At 37.2% G+C, this 18,114-nt stretch overlaps 1 protein-coding gene across 3 annotated transcripts in view; it reads right to left on the bottom strand.

Annotated features, from left to right (window-relative positions):
* The window catches only part of Ahctf1 (AT hook containing transcription factor 1), a 67,190-nt gene that overhangs the window by 48,672 nt on the left and 404 nt on the right, over positions 1 to 18,114 (bottom strand). For 2 of the 3 annotated variants that reach the window (XM_005374795.2, XM_013520457.1), the window contains exons 1-5: positions 17,833 to 18,114; positions 8,970 to 9,097; positions 6,770 to 7,023; positions 3,856 to 4,036; positions 346 to 553 (exon numbers count right to left, since the gene is read on the bottom strand). In XM_005374795.2, coding sequence (XP_005374852.1) covers positions 346 to 553; positions 3,856 to 4,036; positions 6,770 to 7,023; positions 8,970 to 9,097; positions 17,833 to 18,020 — 959 coding nt within the window. In that variant the 5' untranslated portion in view covers positions 18,021 to 18,114. The remainder of the gene's footprint in view (positions 1 to 345; positions 554 to 3,855; positions 4,037 to 6,769; positions 7,024 to 8,969; positions 9,098 to 17,832) is intronic. The other variant, XM_013520466.1, reaches the window with a different exon arrangement.

An 18,114-nucleotide genomic window follows, 5' to 3' on the forward strand; every position in this document is an offset into this window, starting at 1 on the left:
AAGCCAGGTGTGGTGTTACCTGCCTGCAATCCCTGCACTCAGGAGGCAGAGGAAGGAAGATCACAAGTTCAAAGTCAGCCTGAGCTACACAGTGAGTTCAAGGCTGGCCTGGACAACACAGAAAGACCCTGTCTCGAAAACAAACAAAAAGCCAGGCGTGATGGTGCATGCCTGTAATTCCAGCACTCAGGAGGCTGAGGCAGGAGGATCACTGCAAGTTTGAGGCCAGCATGGGCTACAAAGTGAGTTCAAGGCCAGCCTGAACTACACAGTGAGTCCCTGTCTCAAAAAAAAGGAAAGAAAAACCAACCAACCACACACAAGAAGAAGAACATTTATACTTACTCTCTTTTCATGCTTTTCATATTCCAAAGTGCTAGGTAGCCATCAGAAAAACCTACGGCAAGCTGGTTCGTCCTGTTAATGTAACTAAGAGTAGAAACAGCTGTTCCAGATGGGCTTACTAATTGGAAACACAGATGGCGCCCAGCTCTCATGGCACTCTCTCTAATGTGTGGAACTTCAGGTGGGATACCAGTTACAACTTCAAGGTCTAAAACAAGAAATAAGACAAGTACGATTAGAAGCTATGGATAGAACACACACAAAAAAAAACTGACAGAAACTATAGACAGCAAAAAAGCAAACTTGTCATCAGTTAGTCAAATCATAAAGTCCACTGGGTCAATTAAAATAAGAAGTAATGACAAAGCATGCTAAACTGGAAAATAACTATCCTTGTCTTTACCTCTCTTAATGTATAGTTCAAAGAGACAATTGTGTTGTTTTACAAATTCAGCACACATCCAATATTATCTGTGGTAGGATCTTATAAGTATTAATTTCCTAGCCAATCACACATAAGGCTGATTTTTTTTTTTTCTTTTTGTCTTTTTGAGACAGGGTGTCACTATGCAGTTCAGGCTAGCCTTGAACTCGCTTTGTAGCCCAGGCTGGCCTCAAACTCACAATCCTCCTGCTTCAGCTCCCAAGTGCTGAGGTGTGTGCCACTACGCCCAGCTTGACTATTTCTTCATTCAAATTTAGAACTACAGGTGTGTGCCACTACGCCCAGCTTGACTATTTCTTCATTGAAATTTAGAACTACAACTTCCTTTCAAAGAATGGTTGATTTCAGGCCTCAAATAGAAAATATGTAGATAATTCTTGTACATCTTTACTAAAGGGTGTCAGATGAAAAACAGGCTATTGTTAGCAAAGCTAACACATGCCAAACATCAAAAATAATGAAAATAAATGTAAGAATACTATGTTAAAAACCTCCTACATTTTGAGTATGATACTGAAAAAGGAGTGAAAGAGCCACCCATGGTGGTAGATATCTGCAAATCCAGCACTCTGAATGGCTGAGGCAGAATGGAAAATTCAAGCTCAGCCCAAATCAACTTAGTACCTTAGTGAGATCTTGTCTCAAAATAAAAAATAAAAAAGCACTGGGGGTGTAGCTCAGGGCAAAAGCTCTGGGTTCAACACTCAGTAACAATAAAGAAAAAATAGAAGGAGAAAAGACTAAAGCTCATGCTGCCCATACCTACAAAAGAACCAATGGGAGGCCGGGGATCTAGCTCAGTGGCACAGCGCCTACCTGGCATGTACAAAAAAAAGAACCAATGGAAGTAGCACCAACTTCTTACTCTGATAATTAGCATTTAAAAAATAGTAAACACTTATCCTTCCCCTCCTGTCCAATCTGTATTTCAAGGTAGTAAACGGATCTAGTTAATGAGGAAATTTCCTTTTATAGTAACAAAATTTTAAAATCAACTTACAATAAAACAGCCATACAAAACAAAAACTACACCAAACAAAAACCATCTTGCAGTTATTGATGAAGTACAACTTCAACTAATTAAATTAGCTTAGAATTTTTCAGTGTTGGCACTACCATCATTTGGAGGTCAGAAAATTATCTGTTGTGGAGGCCTATGCTGACAATATAGGATACTAAGCAGCACCCCTAGCCTTTTAACTACTGGTAGCCAGGAGGACCATCCTGACATTGCCAAGCATCTCTTAAAGGACAAAATTCACACCTGATTGAATACCACTGTTTAAAAATTTTCAAGAAACTTAAAAAAGAAAAGGATCATGTTATCAGTATGGACCTACTGATCACTGGAAGCAATTACACATCATGTACCTCCTGATGTGATGCAGTATCAAGTACTTCACACCTCCAAATTATCTTCACCAAAATGTAAGATATTAATCTTTACTCAAACTAGCTTACACTTGCAGAAAATATAAATAACACTCATCAAAGCACATAGTTATAGTTTTGAATTATTACTATAGTTTTGTGGTGCTGGAAATCAAACCTGGGGCCCAGTACATGTTAGGGAAGGAAGTGCTCTACCTAGCATTGAGCTATACCCACAGCCTTACATAGTTAATTACAAAAAGTGAGGCATTCTACCAAATAAAGAACTTCTTAAGTCAGTCAGTGGCAGATTTGGTTCTTTGGTCAATTTTTGATCAGATATTTTCACCACTTGTAGTCTGAATCAGTTTTATTACAGCAACAATTTTTAAGCCGGGTGTGGTGGCACACGCCTGTAATGCCAACATTTGGGAAGCAGGAGGATCTTTGTGAGTTCGAGGCCAGCCTGAGCTGCAAAGTGAGCTCAAGGCCAGCCTGAACTGCATAGCGAGACCCTGTCTCAAAATGACAAAAAAAACAAAAAAAAATAAAAAACAAACAAAAAAACCCAATTTTTATAAATTACACTCACTATAAGCTAGATAAAAATGCAGATAATTGGTATCGTTTTTATTTGCTTTAAAAATTAAGATCCTCAAAGTCAAACCGTTTTAGGGTTAAATGGTCCTTTCCTAGCTGAGCATAGGAGCACAAAAATGAAATCCCAGCTACTCAGGAGGCTGAGCTAGAAAGATAAGTTCACAGCCAGCTGGGCAATACGAGATCTCATTTCAAAATAAAAATTTAGAAATGGCCTGGGGATGTAGGTCAGTGTTAGAACACTTGTTTAGCATGCATGAAGCCCTAATTTCTATCACCAGTATGGGGTGGGGGTGGGGGTCCTTTCCTAAAAACTTCTAAGTAAATCATATTTTTAGTATTTAGGTTAACTCTCTTTCTCTTTACATGAACCAATCAAATAAGAGTCTCATAATTTAAAAAAATTGAAGGCACTCGAAAAGAGTAATATATAAATAAACCCTCCTCCGCCCCTTTTTGAGACAGCATCTCACTGTGTAGTTCAGGCTAGGCTTGAACTCACTATGTAGCCCAGGCTGGCCTCCTACTCCTGCCAATCCTTCCAAGTTACAAGGTTACAGTAAACAAAGTCTTTTAAAGGAGAAAATCTGTTCACTTTTGTTGTATTTAAAACTGTTAGTTTAGTTTATTTTAGGATATTACTTTGTTGGGAAACTTTTAATTACTGTTTTTCCTATTACTTTATTTCCCTTGGTCTTACCATAGGAAGATACATAGCATGCCCAAAACACTCTTTGATTCTATATGGCTGGAGAATTTTATACTGGCTGATAAGGATCACGACTTTATATTTTTGGCCCTTATTCTGAGATTTACTTAAGTGTGTGTGTGTGTGTGTGTGTGTGTGTGTGTGTATAGAGATTAATGTCTCTACCGTTTTCAAGGCCTACTTTAGCATATGAACACTTTTACAAAATAAAGGAATCTATGCAAGAAGAATCCACAGTGCCCAGGAACACATAACAAAAGAAACAAAGATATATAAACAATTTATTATGTTGCATAAAAATTTGGAGCCACTTTAAAAAACATTCCATTAAATCAGAATATTCAAATGCTCAATTTTTGATTTCAAGTCAAAAATGGCTAATTACCTGATGCTTCTATTTCATTTTGACTGCATGATAAGTCATCCAAACACAGGTCAACCAGAAGGATCTGTCCAATGTCAGTTACCACAGCTGCCACACCAAAAAGCCATCGCAGGCTTGGGTGCAAATGCTGAGTGCTTGCACTGGCTCCTCCATGATTAATTATAGGTTCAATAGCTGTAACCTAGAAAGCAGAATGTATGACTGGTCAGAAAAGACAACCAACAAGCAGTACATAAAAAAAATTAAAGCAGTTGCAACGAAGAAATCTTCAGATATATTAGGAGTTATACTATTACTTAATATATTAAAAATAACTGTGTAACTGACATTTATTAAAACATTACTAGGTGCTAGTTAAAGCAGAAACAGCTCATTTAACTTTCACAATAATCTTCTGATAATGGACTTTATGCAATACCTCTGTTTCAAGATGAAATAACCTGAGGCTTAGGATATTAGTCAAATTATAAAAACCATAAAATCATTAAGTTAAACTCAAAAGAAACTGTTTTCACTTTAAAGCTCCAAACCATGAAACACTCAAGGATTATACAACTTGAGTAAAAACAAACCATTCCACAAAAACTTACTGTCTACTCTTTAAAACATAACAAAAATATCTACCCCATCCTCAAGATATTTAGGTCCTGCTTAGAAGGTAACCTCTGAACAGGTTATATGCTAATGGACTTCATAGAAACTTTTGCAGAGACTGAATAACTAGCAGTGAGGATTAGAAGTATTTAAAGAAAATTATGCTATAGCTACTTTATGGAGTTACATTTTTTCCTTTTATCCAATAAGTCAAATTTTCAATGTTGATGCTTAATTGTCCGTATTTTATATTTAGCTTTCCTTCTATTTCCTATTAATTCACAAAAATTAAATATAACATGATTGCTGATTTCTGCTATAACACTTACTTATGATTGTCCAAGAAAGAGGAAATGTGGCACTGGTGGTTACGTGTAATGTAAGATTAAAATTTCTTTTGAGGCTGTAATTTATTTTACAGACAAAAGCCCAGCTCTTTATAGCATTAGTACATAAAACATTACACAATGTTACTAGTTCTGAAAGCTGTAATTTCATGGGTTTTCTTCTAATTGTAGTAATAGCTATAATAATAAAGTATATCTGTTTAATTCCCCAGTGAGAGGTATAAAACTCAGTTTGCATTCCTTATGTAAATATTATATGAAGTGATTATTAATACTACCTTAATTCTAGAAGAGGCAGTGTAAAACATTTAGGAAAATATACTATGCCCTTAGCCAAAAACTAGTTCATTTAACTTCCTCTGATGGTATCTACCATGAATCCTTCCTTTTATTTTCTCTTCCTTTTATTACCCATCCATTCAACTGAGCAACCAGAAATTTATTAACTCTTGTTCCTCCTTAGTTACTTTCTTCCCCTTGCAGTACTGGGGATTGAACTCAAGGTCTTCACAATGCACTACATCCCCAGACCTGCCTCTCTTTTCCAGACAGGGTCTTACTAATTCACCCAAACTGGGCTCAATACTTGTGCTCCTCTTGCCTCAGTCTCCCAAAGCACTGAGATTATACCAGTGTGCCACCATGCTCAACTCAATTTCTCTTGTTTAAAATGATCAGTGAGTTCTGTCAGGAAGTTACCTTCTGAGTATGTTTTGAATTTGTTTCTTCTCCATTTATACTTGGTTCAGTTCGTATTATGTACCTTAATTATGTACCGTTTTCTTGGTTCAATTCACATTATGTACCTTAATTACAACCATCTCCTTGTTTCTTTTTTCTATAACACCCTGCCTGACTCAATTCAAGAGGCTTTTCACATTACAGTTCTGCTTAAAACTTAAATCATCACAGACTTTAGGAGGCCCCTAATTTAAAAAGCCACTCACAATCTGAATCCTCATCATTTTTAGCTCCCACTTCCTCCTCCTCTTCGCCCCCAGTCATTCTAAATTAAGTCTGGTTTCCCAAATGCTTCCAGTACTGTTACTTTTTCCATTTTTCTTTGCTTGAAATAGCCAACCCTTGAATAAAAATTATTTAGACATTCTTCATGTTCCAGTGCTTCAGTTTAACACAGTATTTTATAATCCTCAACTAGACTATAATTTTACAATGTTTTGAAAGCTGGACCAAGTTCAATCAACTTCTCCCCAGAATTAGTATATAGCTTGATTTAGACTACAGTAAGCACTTAATAAACTAAGTTAATTCTGCCTCTAAAATCTTTTTTATTCTAGTGTGCTCATCACCATTTCCAGGGGCATATAAGACACCAGACTACAAACTACTCCTACGATATCACACTAGGCCTTAGTTTTGCAACTATTAGTCATTAAGCTCGCTTTTAACTTTAGAAATTCTAGTTTAATGACTACTCTCATCACATATATACATGTTACATGATGTAAATATTGTATATAATTACATAATATATACAATTAACAAATATATAATATATACACTACACGTGTGCATATATATGTAAAGGTATACCTTTACACACTATGTATTAAGGGAATTCCACTCTTCTGATTTGTTTGGTTTTGTTTTTTCGGGTGCTGTTTTTTTTTTTTTTTTCAGATGTACCAAATATATTTTTTATAAGCCAAATGTATTCATAGAATACAAGGGATAAGAACAAGACTTAGATGCTATTTTTCACATAAAGAAATATTAGAACACGTCATTATTATTTTTCTATGACATTTTCTAGCCAAGAACAAGAAAGTTATATCTTAAATGTTAAGTTCTTTTGATAACATCTTGTTTATAAAACTTTTTATGAAAAATAATATTTATATAAATGGGAGATTAATGCTAAATGCGAAGTTCAATGAATTTTCCAAGTAAATAAACCCCTGATAAACTTCCTTTTGTAAGCAGAATATCCAAGGATCTTAAACAGTACCTACCCTTCCAGGAAGAACAACTGCTTTAACCACTCTTGATATACCCAAGTCAAATAGACAGAGAACACTCCCTTCTGCTTCTTCCAATCCTATTAATAATCCAGTTCTCTTCTGCCATGAGAATTCTTTCACTGCTAGGACTATAGGAGGCTGTTCATTTAATCCACTGAATCTATATGCGGACAACCGCTCTCCCGTTACAGAGTTCACAACCTCAAGCTGTGGACCACAAGCCAAGCAAGCAAGTCCATTTTTCCCTAGGGGGAGGGAAAAAAAGCAAATATATAATGTGTGTACACAACAGAAGTAAACAGCAGTCAGCTTTTTCACATATATAAATGTATAATACACGGCTCATTAACACAGAACTTTACATATCACCTCCCCATCCCTCAATTTGAAATCTAAGCACCTACTGAACAGCATGGGTCTTCAAATTAATAAACTGAGCAACTACAACTACAGTAATAATCATTCAGTAAAAGTACCATCCTATGTACATAAATGTATTATTTCATTTACTCAGCATAGCGCAATAGAGATAAGGTAATTAAATTCAACTTGTCCATAGTCACAGTTACAAAGTAACACAGTACTGAAGAAGACAAGTCTACCTTAATTCCACCAAATCTCATACTTTAACCACAGTATTACATACCAACTACGCAGGCTTGGTGGTGCCCACCTGTAATTCCAGCACTCTAAGAGGCTGAGGCAAGAATATCTTAAGTTTAAATCCTACCTAGCCAACTTGTCAACCTTCTGAGACCTTGTCACAGAGTAAAATATTAAAAGGACCGGGGATGTATCTTACTATAAAAACCCTGGGTTTAATCCCTAGAAACACACACACACACTTCAACTAGGATCTATTGCAGCTATTAAACATAACAGGATCTTATTCCTAAAAGAGTTCACACTCTGGGAAAACAAGACAGTAACTAGCCAAACAAACAGGAACTCCTTCTTGACCTATTGGTCATGTTCAAATTTTATTCTGCCTATAATGTGAAGTTACTAGAACATTTAAAGTAGGTCAGTAACAATCTGATGTATTTTTCAGTGTTACCAAAAGCAAAGAATGAACAAAGGGAAGCAAAAAAATGGAAGTAGGGAGACGATGATTCACTAGTGTCTGTGGGTAGCAACAAGCAGTCACTGGAGATTCATCTTAGCAGTAAAACTAGCAGGATTTATTTGTTAATGAATTTAAAAAGGAGAGGTGAATGAGACAGAAAAATCCAGAATGTATCTTGAATTTTCACATTTGTGTGACCAGATGAATGGTGTTAACTTTACAAAAGCTGAGACATCCATCAGGTGTCCACATAGCTGAATACCCTTAGTTTATAGTTAGTTGAGGAATGCTCTACACCGGAGTTTAAGAAAGCAGGATAGGAACCCTGAACACCAGGGTTCAAAACTCTTTTCTACCACTTCTTAGCTGCATAATTTGGATCACTGTGTAATTGTTCAGCCCACTTGATTCTCAGCTATATAGAACAGTGCCTACTTAGAGAAGTTTTATACCTACCTCACTGAAAAGCTGTGACAATGCTTGGTATATAAGTAAATACTGTTACTAGTTTTAATAGCCAAGATAAAAGGATAATAAATGGCTAAAGGACTGATGTATACACTTTGCTGCCTTCCTAATGGGAAAGATGGCTGTAAAATTCATTTTCACAAGTTTTCACCAATATTTTTCATTATACTAAAATCTATAGTGGCTGCTTTCATATGGTTCTCTGCTGTATTCCACAATCTAAAAACTGTAAATTAAGATCATGTTCAGATTAATGGATTACGAAATAAGACTTTCCGAAAATAAGTATTTTTATTATCCAGGGTCCTATAATCAGATTTTTCTACTGCTAAGATTGTTAAGGCCCTAATCCAAACTCATCACCCAATAAAACTTACTAATTAGAATAAAAAAATCAGATGTGTATTATCTCTGCTTTGCAAATGCAGATATTCAATACTAAAAGATACAGATATACAATAAAGAAAAATTAACAATAATCCTCCAAAAATTCACAGATAATGCATTCCAGTGTACAAAGGTGTTACATAAAAGTCACAAGGCCACCCTAACATAGGCTATGCTGTTTTTTCTTTCACGTTAAAGAAACTGTAAAACACATTTATATTTATCTTCCAAATCAATCAAATTAGTAAACTTTTAGCAACATTATTTTACCTGCAGCAAATTTTCCCCGAAGCACAGATTCTAATGTTATTTCATCTTCTCCAAGGGCTTGAATAGTCACTTGTGGGAAGTGCAGGAGATCACTAGTCACTTGAGCTATTAAGTCTCCCATATTTCCACTGTAAATGTTTTTAAAAGATAACATTATTATGTTACATCTGAACTACTGCATCACATACTTAATTATTTCCAGCCTGGACCATAAGGGGAAAGAGAGCTACCACACAAAAATAAATAAAATATCTGGTAATAAAATACATTTTTAAGTACAACTAGGTCTGAAGTATTCTTGCCTAAGAAAACTTATTCCCTAAGAAAGTATTTCTCAAACAGCCTTAGTAAAATAAAGACTTTACCAGATATCCTAAGAATACACTTTATTCCCTAGATTCTTTGAAAACTGGTTCAATCCAATTCATCTTATTGTCTAACCTACTTTCACAAAAACACCAGAGGGAAAAATCGATCTGTTTTAGAAAAATTACCTCTTCAATAAAAAGAAAGAAACCCCATCAAAAATGTCCAAACCCATAGGAATCACAAAAATTGAGTTTTATATGTTTTACTGGATAAAGACCTCACTCCCCAAATATGAAAACTGATTCCCTAAATGACCTGTCCCCACTATTAAAAATCACAATATAAAACTACCTTCTTGAGTAAGTTGACAAAGCATAAAATGAAGAGAAGTTGGGAATTTTGGGAGACATTTAAGCTGCTTTGGTCTTGAGGGTTAGCTACCAAATCTAATCCTGGTGATCCTGATCTTGTTTTGGGCAATCTTGAATTTTACAGAGGCAGAGGATAAAGCTTAGGGCTAACAGCTAATGCAAAGTAAGAGCCTCCCTCATTCCCATTAAATTCCACAGGGTTATGCAGTATATCACCACATAAATGACAAAAACACTATTAATGCAGGATGGGGAGTAACATAGTACAGCTGTCTGCTTTGACCACGGCTCTGTGTGTCTACTCAGAAAAGGAAAATTCCCTTTATACAAATTTGTGACCAGAATCCACACTGTTATCTGAAAATCTTCAGGTGAAGAATTTATTATGGAGTAATAAAGTCTCAGAAGCTGTAAGACTTCAAAGAACCCACAGAAACAACCAAATATCCTCTGGAATTTCAAGGAATTCTCAAGGATAAAGTTCCAAAGGAAATAAGCTCACAAGCAAAATAATGATTAACAGCCCGAAGAATGAGACTACTAAAGTCTTCAGATATTGAAATTACCAGCAAATAATGTCTAATATGTTTATGGCAATCAAAGATTAACTTGATGAGAAACTGTAAAAGGTACAAGAAAAATGGCCCAGTATATTAAAAAAAATAACCTCTAAAAATTAGAAATACTGCAATCCCAGCATTTGGGAAACAGAGGCAGCGGGACTGCTGTGAGTTTGCAGCTAGCCTGACTACATAGTGAGTTCAAGGCCAGTCTGAACTACACAGCAAGACCCTGTCTCAAACAAAACAAAACAAAAAAGATCAAGTGAAATTTAAATTTCAATTAAACAACTCAATAGAGCAGTAATAATTAGTTACATACAAAAATATGAAGTGTCAGAATATTAAAGAATAAAAAGTAGCAGAAAATACATACAGAATTGCTACATTTATGTGACATTACAAAGACATGCCAAACTAAACAATATACTGCCTAGAGACACACGGCAAAAAAAATTAAAAAAAAAAAAAAAAGCAACAACTTGGTGAGTGCAGGTTGGGCATCCCTAATCTGAAAATCTAAAATCCTCCAAAATCCACAACGTTTTGCACATGACAACATAAATGGAAAAAATCCACACCTGACCTCAAGGGACAGGTCAAAGGAACACTAACAATACCATATACCTTACAAAAATAATTCTTCCCAAGTCATTCACCAAATAAATATTTTATACCTTTTTTCTTTATTTTTTTTTGAAACAAGATCTTACTATGTAGTTGAGGCTGGTATCAAACTCATAGTGATCCTTAGACACCTGACTGCTGGGATTATAGGCATGCACCACTATACTTTAGTATTTAAAAAAAAAGAAGAAAATTCAGAGGATAGGTAAAAAAGTAAAATAGAGCCTAAAAGCGTATTCAGAATGTAGCACTAGACAAACAGATGAATAGTTAAAAGTCATAGGCAACAGAAAGAGATCTAATCACAATTCCCCTAAAATACATTAACAAGGAAGAGGTAATACTCTAAAACACATTTCCCAGATTTAAGGAGACCCAATGATTCCATAAAATCAAGAAATCCAGTGAATCTGAGGCACTACACAAAGAAGAAGAAAAAAAAAAAGGTAAGAGCACAAAAGCACAAATCAGAAGTTGGCAGCATCTTCAAAATTCTAAGCAAAAATGTCAACGAAAAGTAATATCCACTAGCTCCCAATACAAAAATTTCTTATATTTACGTGGAACTTCCACACATAAGCCTGACTTATCGACAAGTTGACGACAAGTTGATCATATTTATTTCTTTTATTACAAGTTGATCATACTTATTTCACAAGTTGACCACATTTATTTCTTCCACATTATCTCAGTACCAAACAAATTTTGAGTGGGAAAGGTCAGTACTCACTGATGTTGTTTTTCCTGTAATGATCTTATATCTATATCTATTTATATCTACATAGATATAGATATATAGCCCCAATGAGAAACAGTTTATAGCAAACTAAAATTAACATATTTTCTCCTATTAAACTTAAAACCAAAGTCATTCCTCCATAGCAAACACCTTAGAGAATTCCTTGTGGTAATTTTCTCCAAAGCATATTCAAAGGAGCATTAAATGGGCATTTAGCAATAAAGTTCCATAATCACTGCAATTCAATGAATATCAACCCGTTTTTACTCCTCAGTACTGCCAAATAGCCACAGAATTTTAAAGACTTTTACAAGGTAGTAATAAAGTTTACCTAAAAGAATAATGCACAAGAAAGCAATTTTAAAAAATAAAATCAGATATTTTTTAAAGGGAAAAGGGATCAAGAGATTAAAGGAGGTAAGAATAAAAGAATTAAAATGTGCTATGTACATATACCAACTCCAACTCCACACAAGGAATTTAAACATTATATACTGCAAACATGTACCAAAAAAAAAGGGGGTCAGGAGATGGATGAGGAGGAGGCATAAGGGAAAAGCAAGGAAAAAGGAAATAAGATGTGTTATGTACATGTACCAGTGCCACACAAGGAGTGCAAGCATTATGTACTGCATATGTGCCAATAAAATTATCCGAAAAAATAATAAAATATAGTAAATGTTCTATTTCTTAGGGTGGATGAGTCTTATGTCCTATTATTTTAATAGGAAAGAAAGACAATGTGGAAGTACACAAAGTTATAATTTCTAAAAGACAATTTTATTTTCCATATCAGATATGCCCTTCTACCTGAAAAGACCTGAAAAGACAAAATATATGAAACAAAGTGCTGCACAATGAAGAACAGGTAGCACAGAAATGTAAGCCCTGAGCAAAGGAGAGTAAGGGGACCGCTAGGACTGTCCCAGCTTACTATATAAAATGTCCAGGACAGAGAGCACAGTGGTGAGTCCAAAGAGACCAAGGGTCTCTCTGAGTTGAGGAGGTAAGAGTTGAGATTTACAAGTCAAACCTAGAGCTCCAGAGATATGCAGTGGGCTCCCCCAAACCTTCAAGTAATCAACCTAAGCATGTAAGGAAACTATCAGAGGATACAGGATAAACACACAGTCAGGAGCAGTGTCAAAGTGGAAAACTTCATGATTCATAGGACACTGAATAGAGTATGCAGAAATGTATTGAGCACTTCAGTAGCGGGGAGAAAAATTAAAGGCTTAAAAGTTGCTCTCTTCCTGTCTAAAACACCTCAAGCGGCATGTCTCAGAGCCAGATACTGTGATGCACACCTGTATTCCCAGCATTTTGGGAGGCTGAGGCAGAAGGATCACAAGTTTTGACCTACCCTGCGCAACTTAGCTAGATCTTATCTCAAAATAATGTTTAAAGGGGCTGGGGATGTAGCTCAGGTAAAGGCCCTGGGTAAATAAAGTAAAATTTATGAGACAGAGTGAAAGCGGTACTTAGAAATTTATAGTACTAAACACCTAGATGACCTCATAGAGAGAGAGAGAGAGAGAGAGAGAGAGAGAGAGAGAGAGAGAGAGAGAGAGAGCTATTTTACCTATGGCAAAGGTAAATCAGTTCAGCCATGCAGAGTAGCACAAGTTTGTAATCCCAGCTATCAAGGGGCTCTGGCAGAAGAAGCTCAAATTCCAATCCAGTATGGGCAACTTAGTGAGACTCTACCTTAAAATAAAAATGTATAAAAGCATTGGGAGTGTAGCTTAGTGGTAAAGAACTTTCCTACCATGCACACAGCACGGTACTGCACATGTGCTTTCCTGGTCCAATCCCCAGAAATCACCCCCTAGAAAACCTCCGGCACTAACCTAAAGAACTACAATTTGCTAGTGAGTAAGTTTATTATAATATTCTTTGGTGTCTTATGCCGAATTAAAGCCAACACGTAAATATTAATTCCATTAGTCTATCAGAAATGGATCCAAATCTGTATGGACCATAAGCTAAACCAACTTTTGTTCTCAAGTGTTAAAGGTTCAACACACTTGTGTTGAGCGTGGTGGCACACACCTCTGACATAGCACTCAGGAGGCAGAGGCAGGAGAATTGCTGAGGCCAGCCTGAGCTACATAGAGAGTTTAAGGACACTCTAAACTACATAGTGAGACCCTATCTCAGAAAAACAAAAGTTCAAAATACTCTTCTAACTCTGGCTTATGGCCCAGATATTTCCCCAAAAGATGAACAGTGTAAATAATTTAAGCCAGTGCTATTCTTAGAAAGTTAGAAATTAAAGACTATAGAACTTTGGATTGTTAAACCTCAACTTTCTTAATGATCCCCTTCTACCTCCCACATCCAACAGATAAACCACTTTATCACTTTGGGTCTATTTCTAAATTTATTCAACCAACACAAAATGCTTATTACACCCTGAACTGTTAGAATGAACACTGAATCCAGAGCTTTCTTTTCTCAGTGCAATCACTCCTGTCAAGTGCTATCCTACATTCATCTCAATTTTAAGAAACTGTTTCTCAGGGTTAGAAAAGAGACTTTAATTAGGTTTGGATTCTACACAGCCAAAAAAACAAAAGTGTTCCTTTAGCGATCCCAGGATTACAACAGGGTTTTCTATCTTTCAAAAACATCAATGCCTATTTTAGAGGAGATTGGGTGCATTTAAGGTGGTATGGCCACAGACTCAACGTCTATTTCAAAGGGGGAATTTTTTCCTCAAAGTCCTTCCTGAGAAATACCAGGTTATACAATAATCATAAGTTCTATCCGTAGTATTAAAAAGGTCACAAACTTCAAACTGAATACAAACCTGAATCCAGGTTCTACCACATTCCAATACGTGTAATCTGATACTTCTATACTCTGTCTTCTTTTCTCAACTAAGCTTCTAAAAAAGGAGACCCCAGACATATCATAGGGGGGGGAGACTATAAAGGTGCTTAAAAAAAAAGTTTCATGAGTGAAAGATTGTCAAGTCAGAATTAAGCATTTCAATCCATAGGACAAAAATTAGTTTTAAGACTTTAAATTGAAGCACACTGAAGAGAACTTCTAAAAACAGAAGTATGTGAAAAATATCTCAGACATAAAAGACAAAGACACCAAGTTCAGCACTGTACAAACCTAAGTAGAATCTCAGCCTTTTATGACACACCAGCATCAGCAACCTCTAAAAAGTAATTTACAAGGTTTCAACCCCTTCCCAAGGTCTAGATAGGGAGAACAGAAACATTTACTGGCTACAAATGAAAACATGTTCATCTTCTGAGTAAACCACAAGTGGATAATGTCACTCATCTCCTTAATAAAACTTCAGTAACTTCCTAATACATTGAAAAAGCTGACACCACCCACAGGCAATCAAGGCCCTCCACAATGTAACAGGCCTACACTATCTTTATACTGCCTTGCTCCCCAAATTCCTTCATTCAAGAGCTTGCCTTTTCATTTTATTTATACTGTTCATCCTCCATCCCAATCTGCTGAAGTCACAGCCATCATTCAAGGACTAACTCTCCAGAGTGTGATCTCGTCTCATCTCCTCTTACTGTTTATACTGTCAAACCTAAATGTGACTTTTTTGATCTCCCAATGTAGCGAGATGTCATCTCAAAAAAAAAAAAAAAAAAATTGTAACTTGGGTTTGCCTGTGTTCTTCATTATACTATGAATTCTTAAAAGAAAAAAAAAAAATTACCCATTCTTATTATTGGGCATTTCACAAGTCACAATACTTTAAAACTAACAGGTCTAAGTATTCAGTATACTAAGATAGGTTGATAACAAGATACTATCAGACACATGGGATATATGCTAAACAAAATCAAATTTTAAAAACTCAGTAGTGGGCCTGCCTAATTTTTAAATATACACTGTTTCAGTATAAAGAACAGAAGAAAATTTGTAAATCTACTAAAACATTAAAACAAAGTATCATAAATCAGTTTCTGATGTACATCCCCAAAGAAAGTGAATTCTATCATTAAAAAATGGAACCTAATCTAATTATCTAAAAACAAAGAGAAAATGTCACATTCCAATATCTACTTAGCAAACATCTCCACAAAACATTCTGTATGCAATTTTATTTTCTTCTTACTAAAAAAAGATTTAAGAACTACGATTTTAATGTAGAGTACCAGGGGACCCAGAAACTTCCACCTCTTTAGTAGCTGTTCTTTCAAATTTAATAATTCAAACATTTATTAATCATCAACTACATTTAAAACATTTTTAGCCATGCCTGTAATCCCAGCACTGGGAAGGCCAAGGTGGGAAGACTGAGGCCCACATAGCAAGTTCAAGGCCACCCTGAACTACACAGGGAGACCTTGCCTCAAAAACAAACAACCCACCAACAAAACAAATCATCAGAATACAGGCGCAGAAATAGGACCTTCTGACCTCAAGGAGTTTCCATTCTAGAACAGAATACAATTAACCAAGAGAGTAACAGACACAAAGGATAAACGTCACAACAGAGGTACATATGCTATGAAATCCCAGGGGAAAAGTGGGATGAAGGGAAATGATAGTGCAGCTAGAAGGCAGATCTGAAGCCACGGAAGTGGCTCAGGCCTGTCTGTAATCCCAGGACCTACGGAGACTGAGGCAGAAGGATCTCAAATTTGTATTCTACCTGGACATAAAGAGGGAGACGCTCAGTGGTACAGCATCCCTGGGCTCCATTTCCAGTACAACAAAGAAAAGGTAGATTTAAAATTTAAGAATTTGAAAAAAATGGCACTTCAAAGTGAAGGAAATGAGTGAAGCAAACATGGAAGTTCAAGCATCTCTTTAAGAGAATGGGCCCAGGAAGAGGCTAGATAGAATATTTATAAAGACCCTTGAGATAGCTTATCGAAATTAAAACTTTATTTTAGGGAGGGGGGGAAAAATCCCTGAAAATTTGCACTGTTTAGGACTATTCAGTTTTACTTCCTCTTAAAACAAGATGTGTGTGCCCCCCAAATGGCTGTATTATTTTAAATTTTTACAGAATTATGGCTGGGGATATAGCTCAGCGGCGCAAGGCCTGCAACGCCTGCCTGGCAAGCACAAGGTCCTGAGTTCGATTCCCAGTACACCCCCTCCCCGCAAATAAAGAACAGAATTATGTGAATTGGTGACTTTAGTACTACATTATTGAAGAAACAGAATTTAAAAAGCAGGGTTAAAAATCACACTATTGGGGCCGGGGATATACAGGGGAACAGTGCCTGCCTGGCAAGCACAGGGTCGTAAATTCGACTCGCAGTTAAAAAAAAAAAAAAAAAAAAAAAGCACAGTACCGAGAGAAGTAGGCTTCCTACAGCACTTAACACACTTGTCATCCACGGTGGAGCCCTCGGAAATAAGTATACCTACCCTAACTACTTCTCCCCCTGCAGACCTTTCAAATGAGAGCTCACGACAGCCAGTTTTTAAAATCCACAGGCTCGTCAGGATATTGGGACCAAACTGAAGATCGGAATTTCCAAAAGACCTATGAAAAACCCAAAGTTCTTCCTCCAATTGACTTTTGAAAAATAGCGGTTTGGGGGGTGTAACTCACGGGGAGAGTGCGAGCTTAGAATTGTGGAAGCCCAAGGATCCATCCCCACCACCAAAACTAAACAAAACTAACGCTCGTTTCCTGTAACTGTACAACTCCAGTATGAAGTTAGACGGCTCCGAGAACAAAATTGATCTACTTCCTCCAAAATAATGTCAACCAATGGCAAAAGTAATCAATCATCCTTAAACCTCCAAGGTGGGGTAAACTCCTGGGACGTTCATTCCTCGATGGAGCGGAGGTGCGCGCCCCTCACCCCAGCACTTTGGAGCAGGAGGCAGGAGGATGGCAACTTTGTGTCCCGCCTGTAAGATCTCGTCTCAAAAACTAAAGCTGGGGAAGCTCTGTGTTAATAAGGGCTGAGTTTAATCTCTAGTACCAGAACAAATTTTAAATTTAAAAATCCCAGCCGGGCATAGCGGCGCACGCCTGCGATCCCAGCACTCTGGGAGGCTGAGGCAGGAACATCGTCAAGTCTGAGCTCAGCCTGGACAACTTAGCGATACCCCGACTCAAAAATGAAACAATAAAAATAAAAAGGTCTAGGCACGTAGATCACTGCGAAGGCCCTGGGTTCAATTTTCCAGTACCCCAACGTAAATAAACAAGTAAATAAAATCCTCTCTAGGGCCAATTCACTCCTGGCGTGCCCCAAGATTTGGAATCACGGGGCAAACTTTGTTCCCTGCCCCGGACTCACCCGAACCAGACCCGCGAACACGCGGACCACACACCAACGCAAGACAGTCTGCGAGCGCCGGCGGCCTCCCCGGGGGGAAGCCCCGCCATGGCTCGGACCGCACCGGAGGGCGACGGGGAAGAAGCGGCTAGGAAGGGCGAAGATCCGGCAGCCGGCGCGGGAAACCAACACGGACGCCTCCCTGCCATGTGCCGCGGCTCCGCGGGAACTGCCTTATATAACCGACGCCCGGGCGCTCAAGCCTGCGGTACCGGTCGCCGCCCGCGCGCCGCCTCGGGCCCG

Source organism: Chinchilla lanigera, unplaced genomic scaffold (genome assembly GCF_000276665.1).
Source record: "Chinchilla lanigera isolate Chin_1 unplaced genomic scaffold, ChiLan1.0 scaffold00005, whole genome shotgun sequence".
Taxonomy (NCBI): Eukaryota; Metazoa; Chordata; class Mammalia; order Rodentia; family Chinchillidae; genus Chinchilla; species Chinchilla lanigera.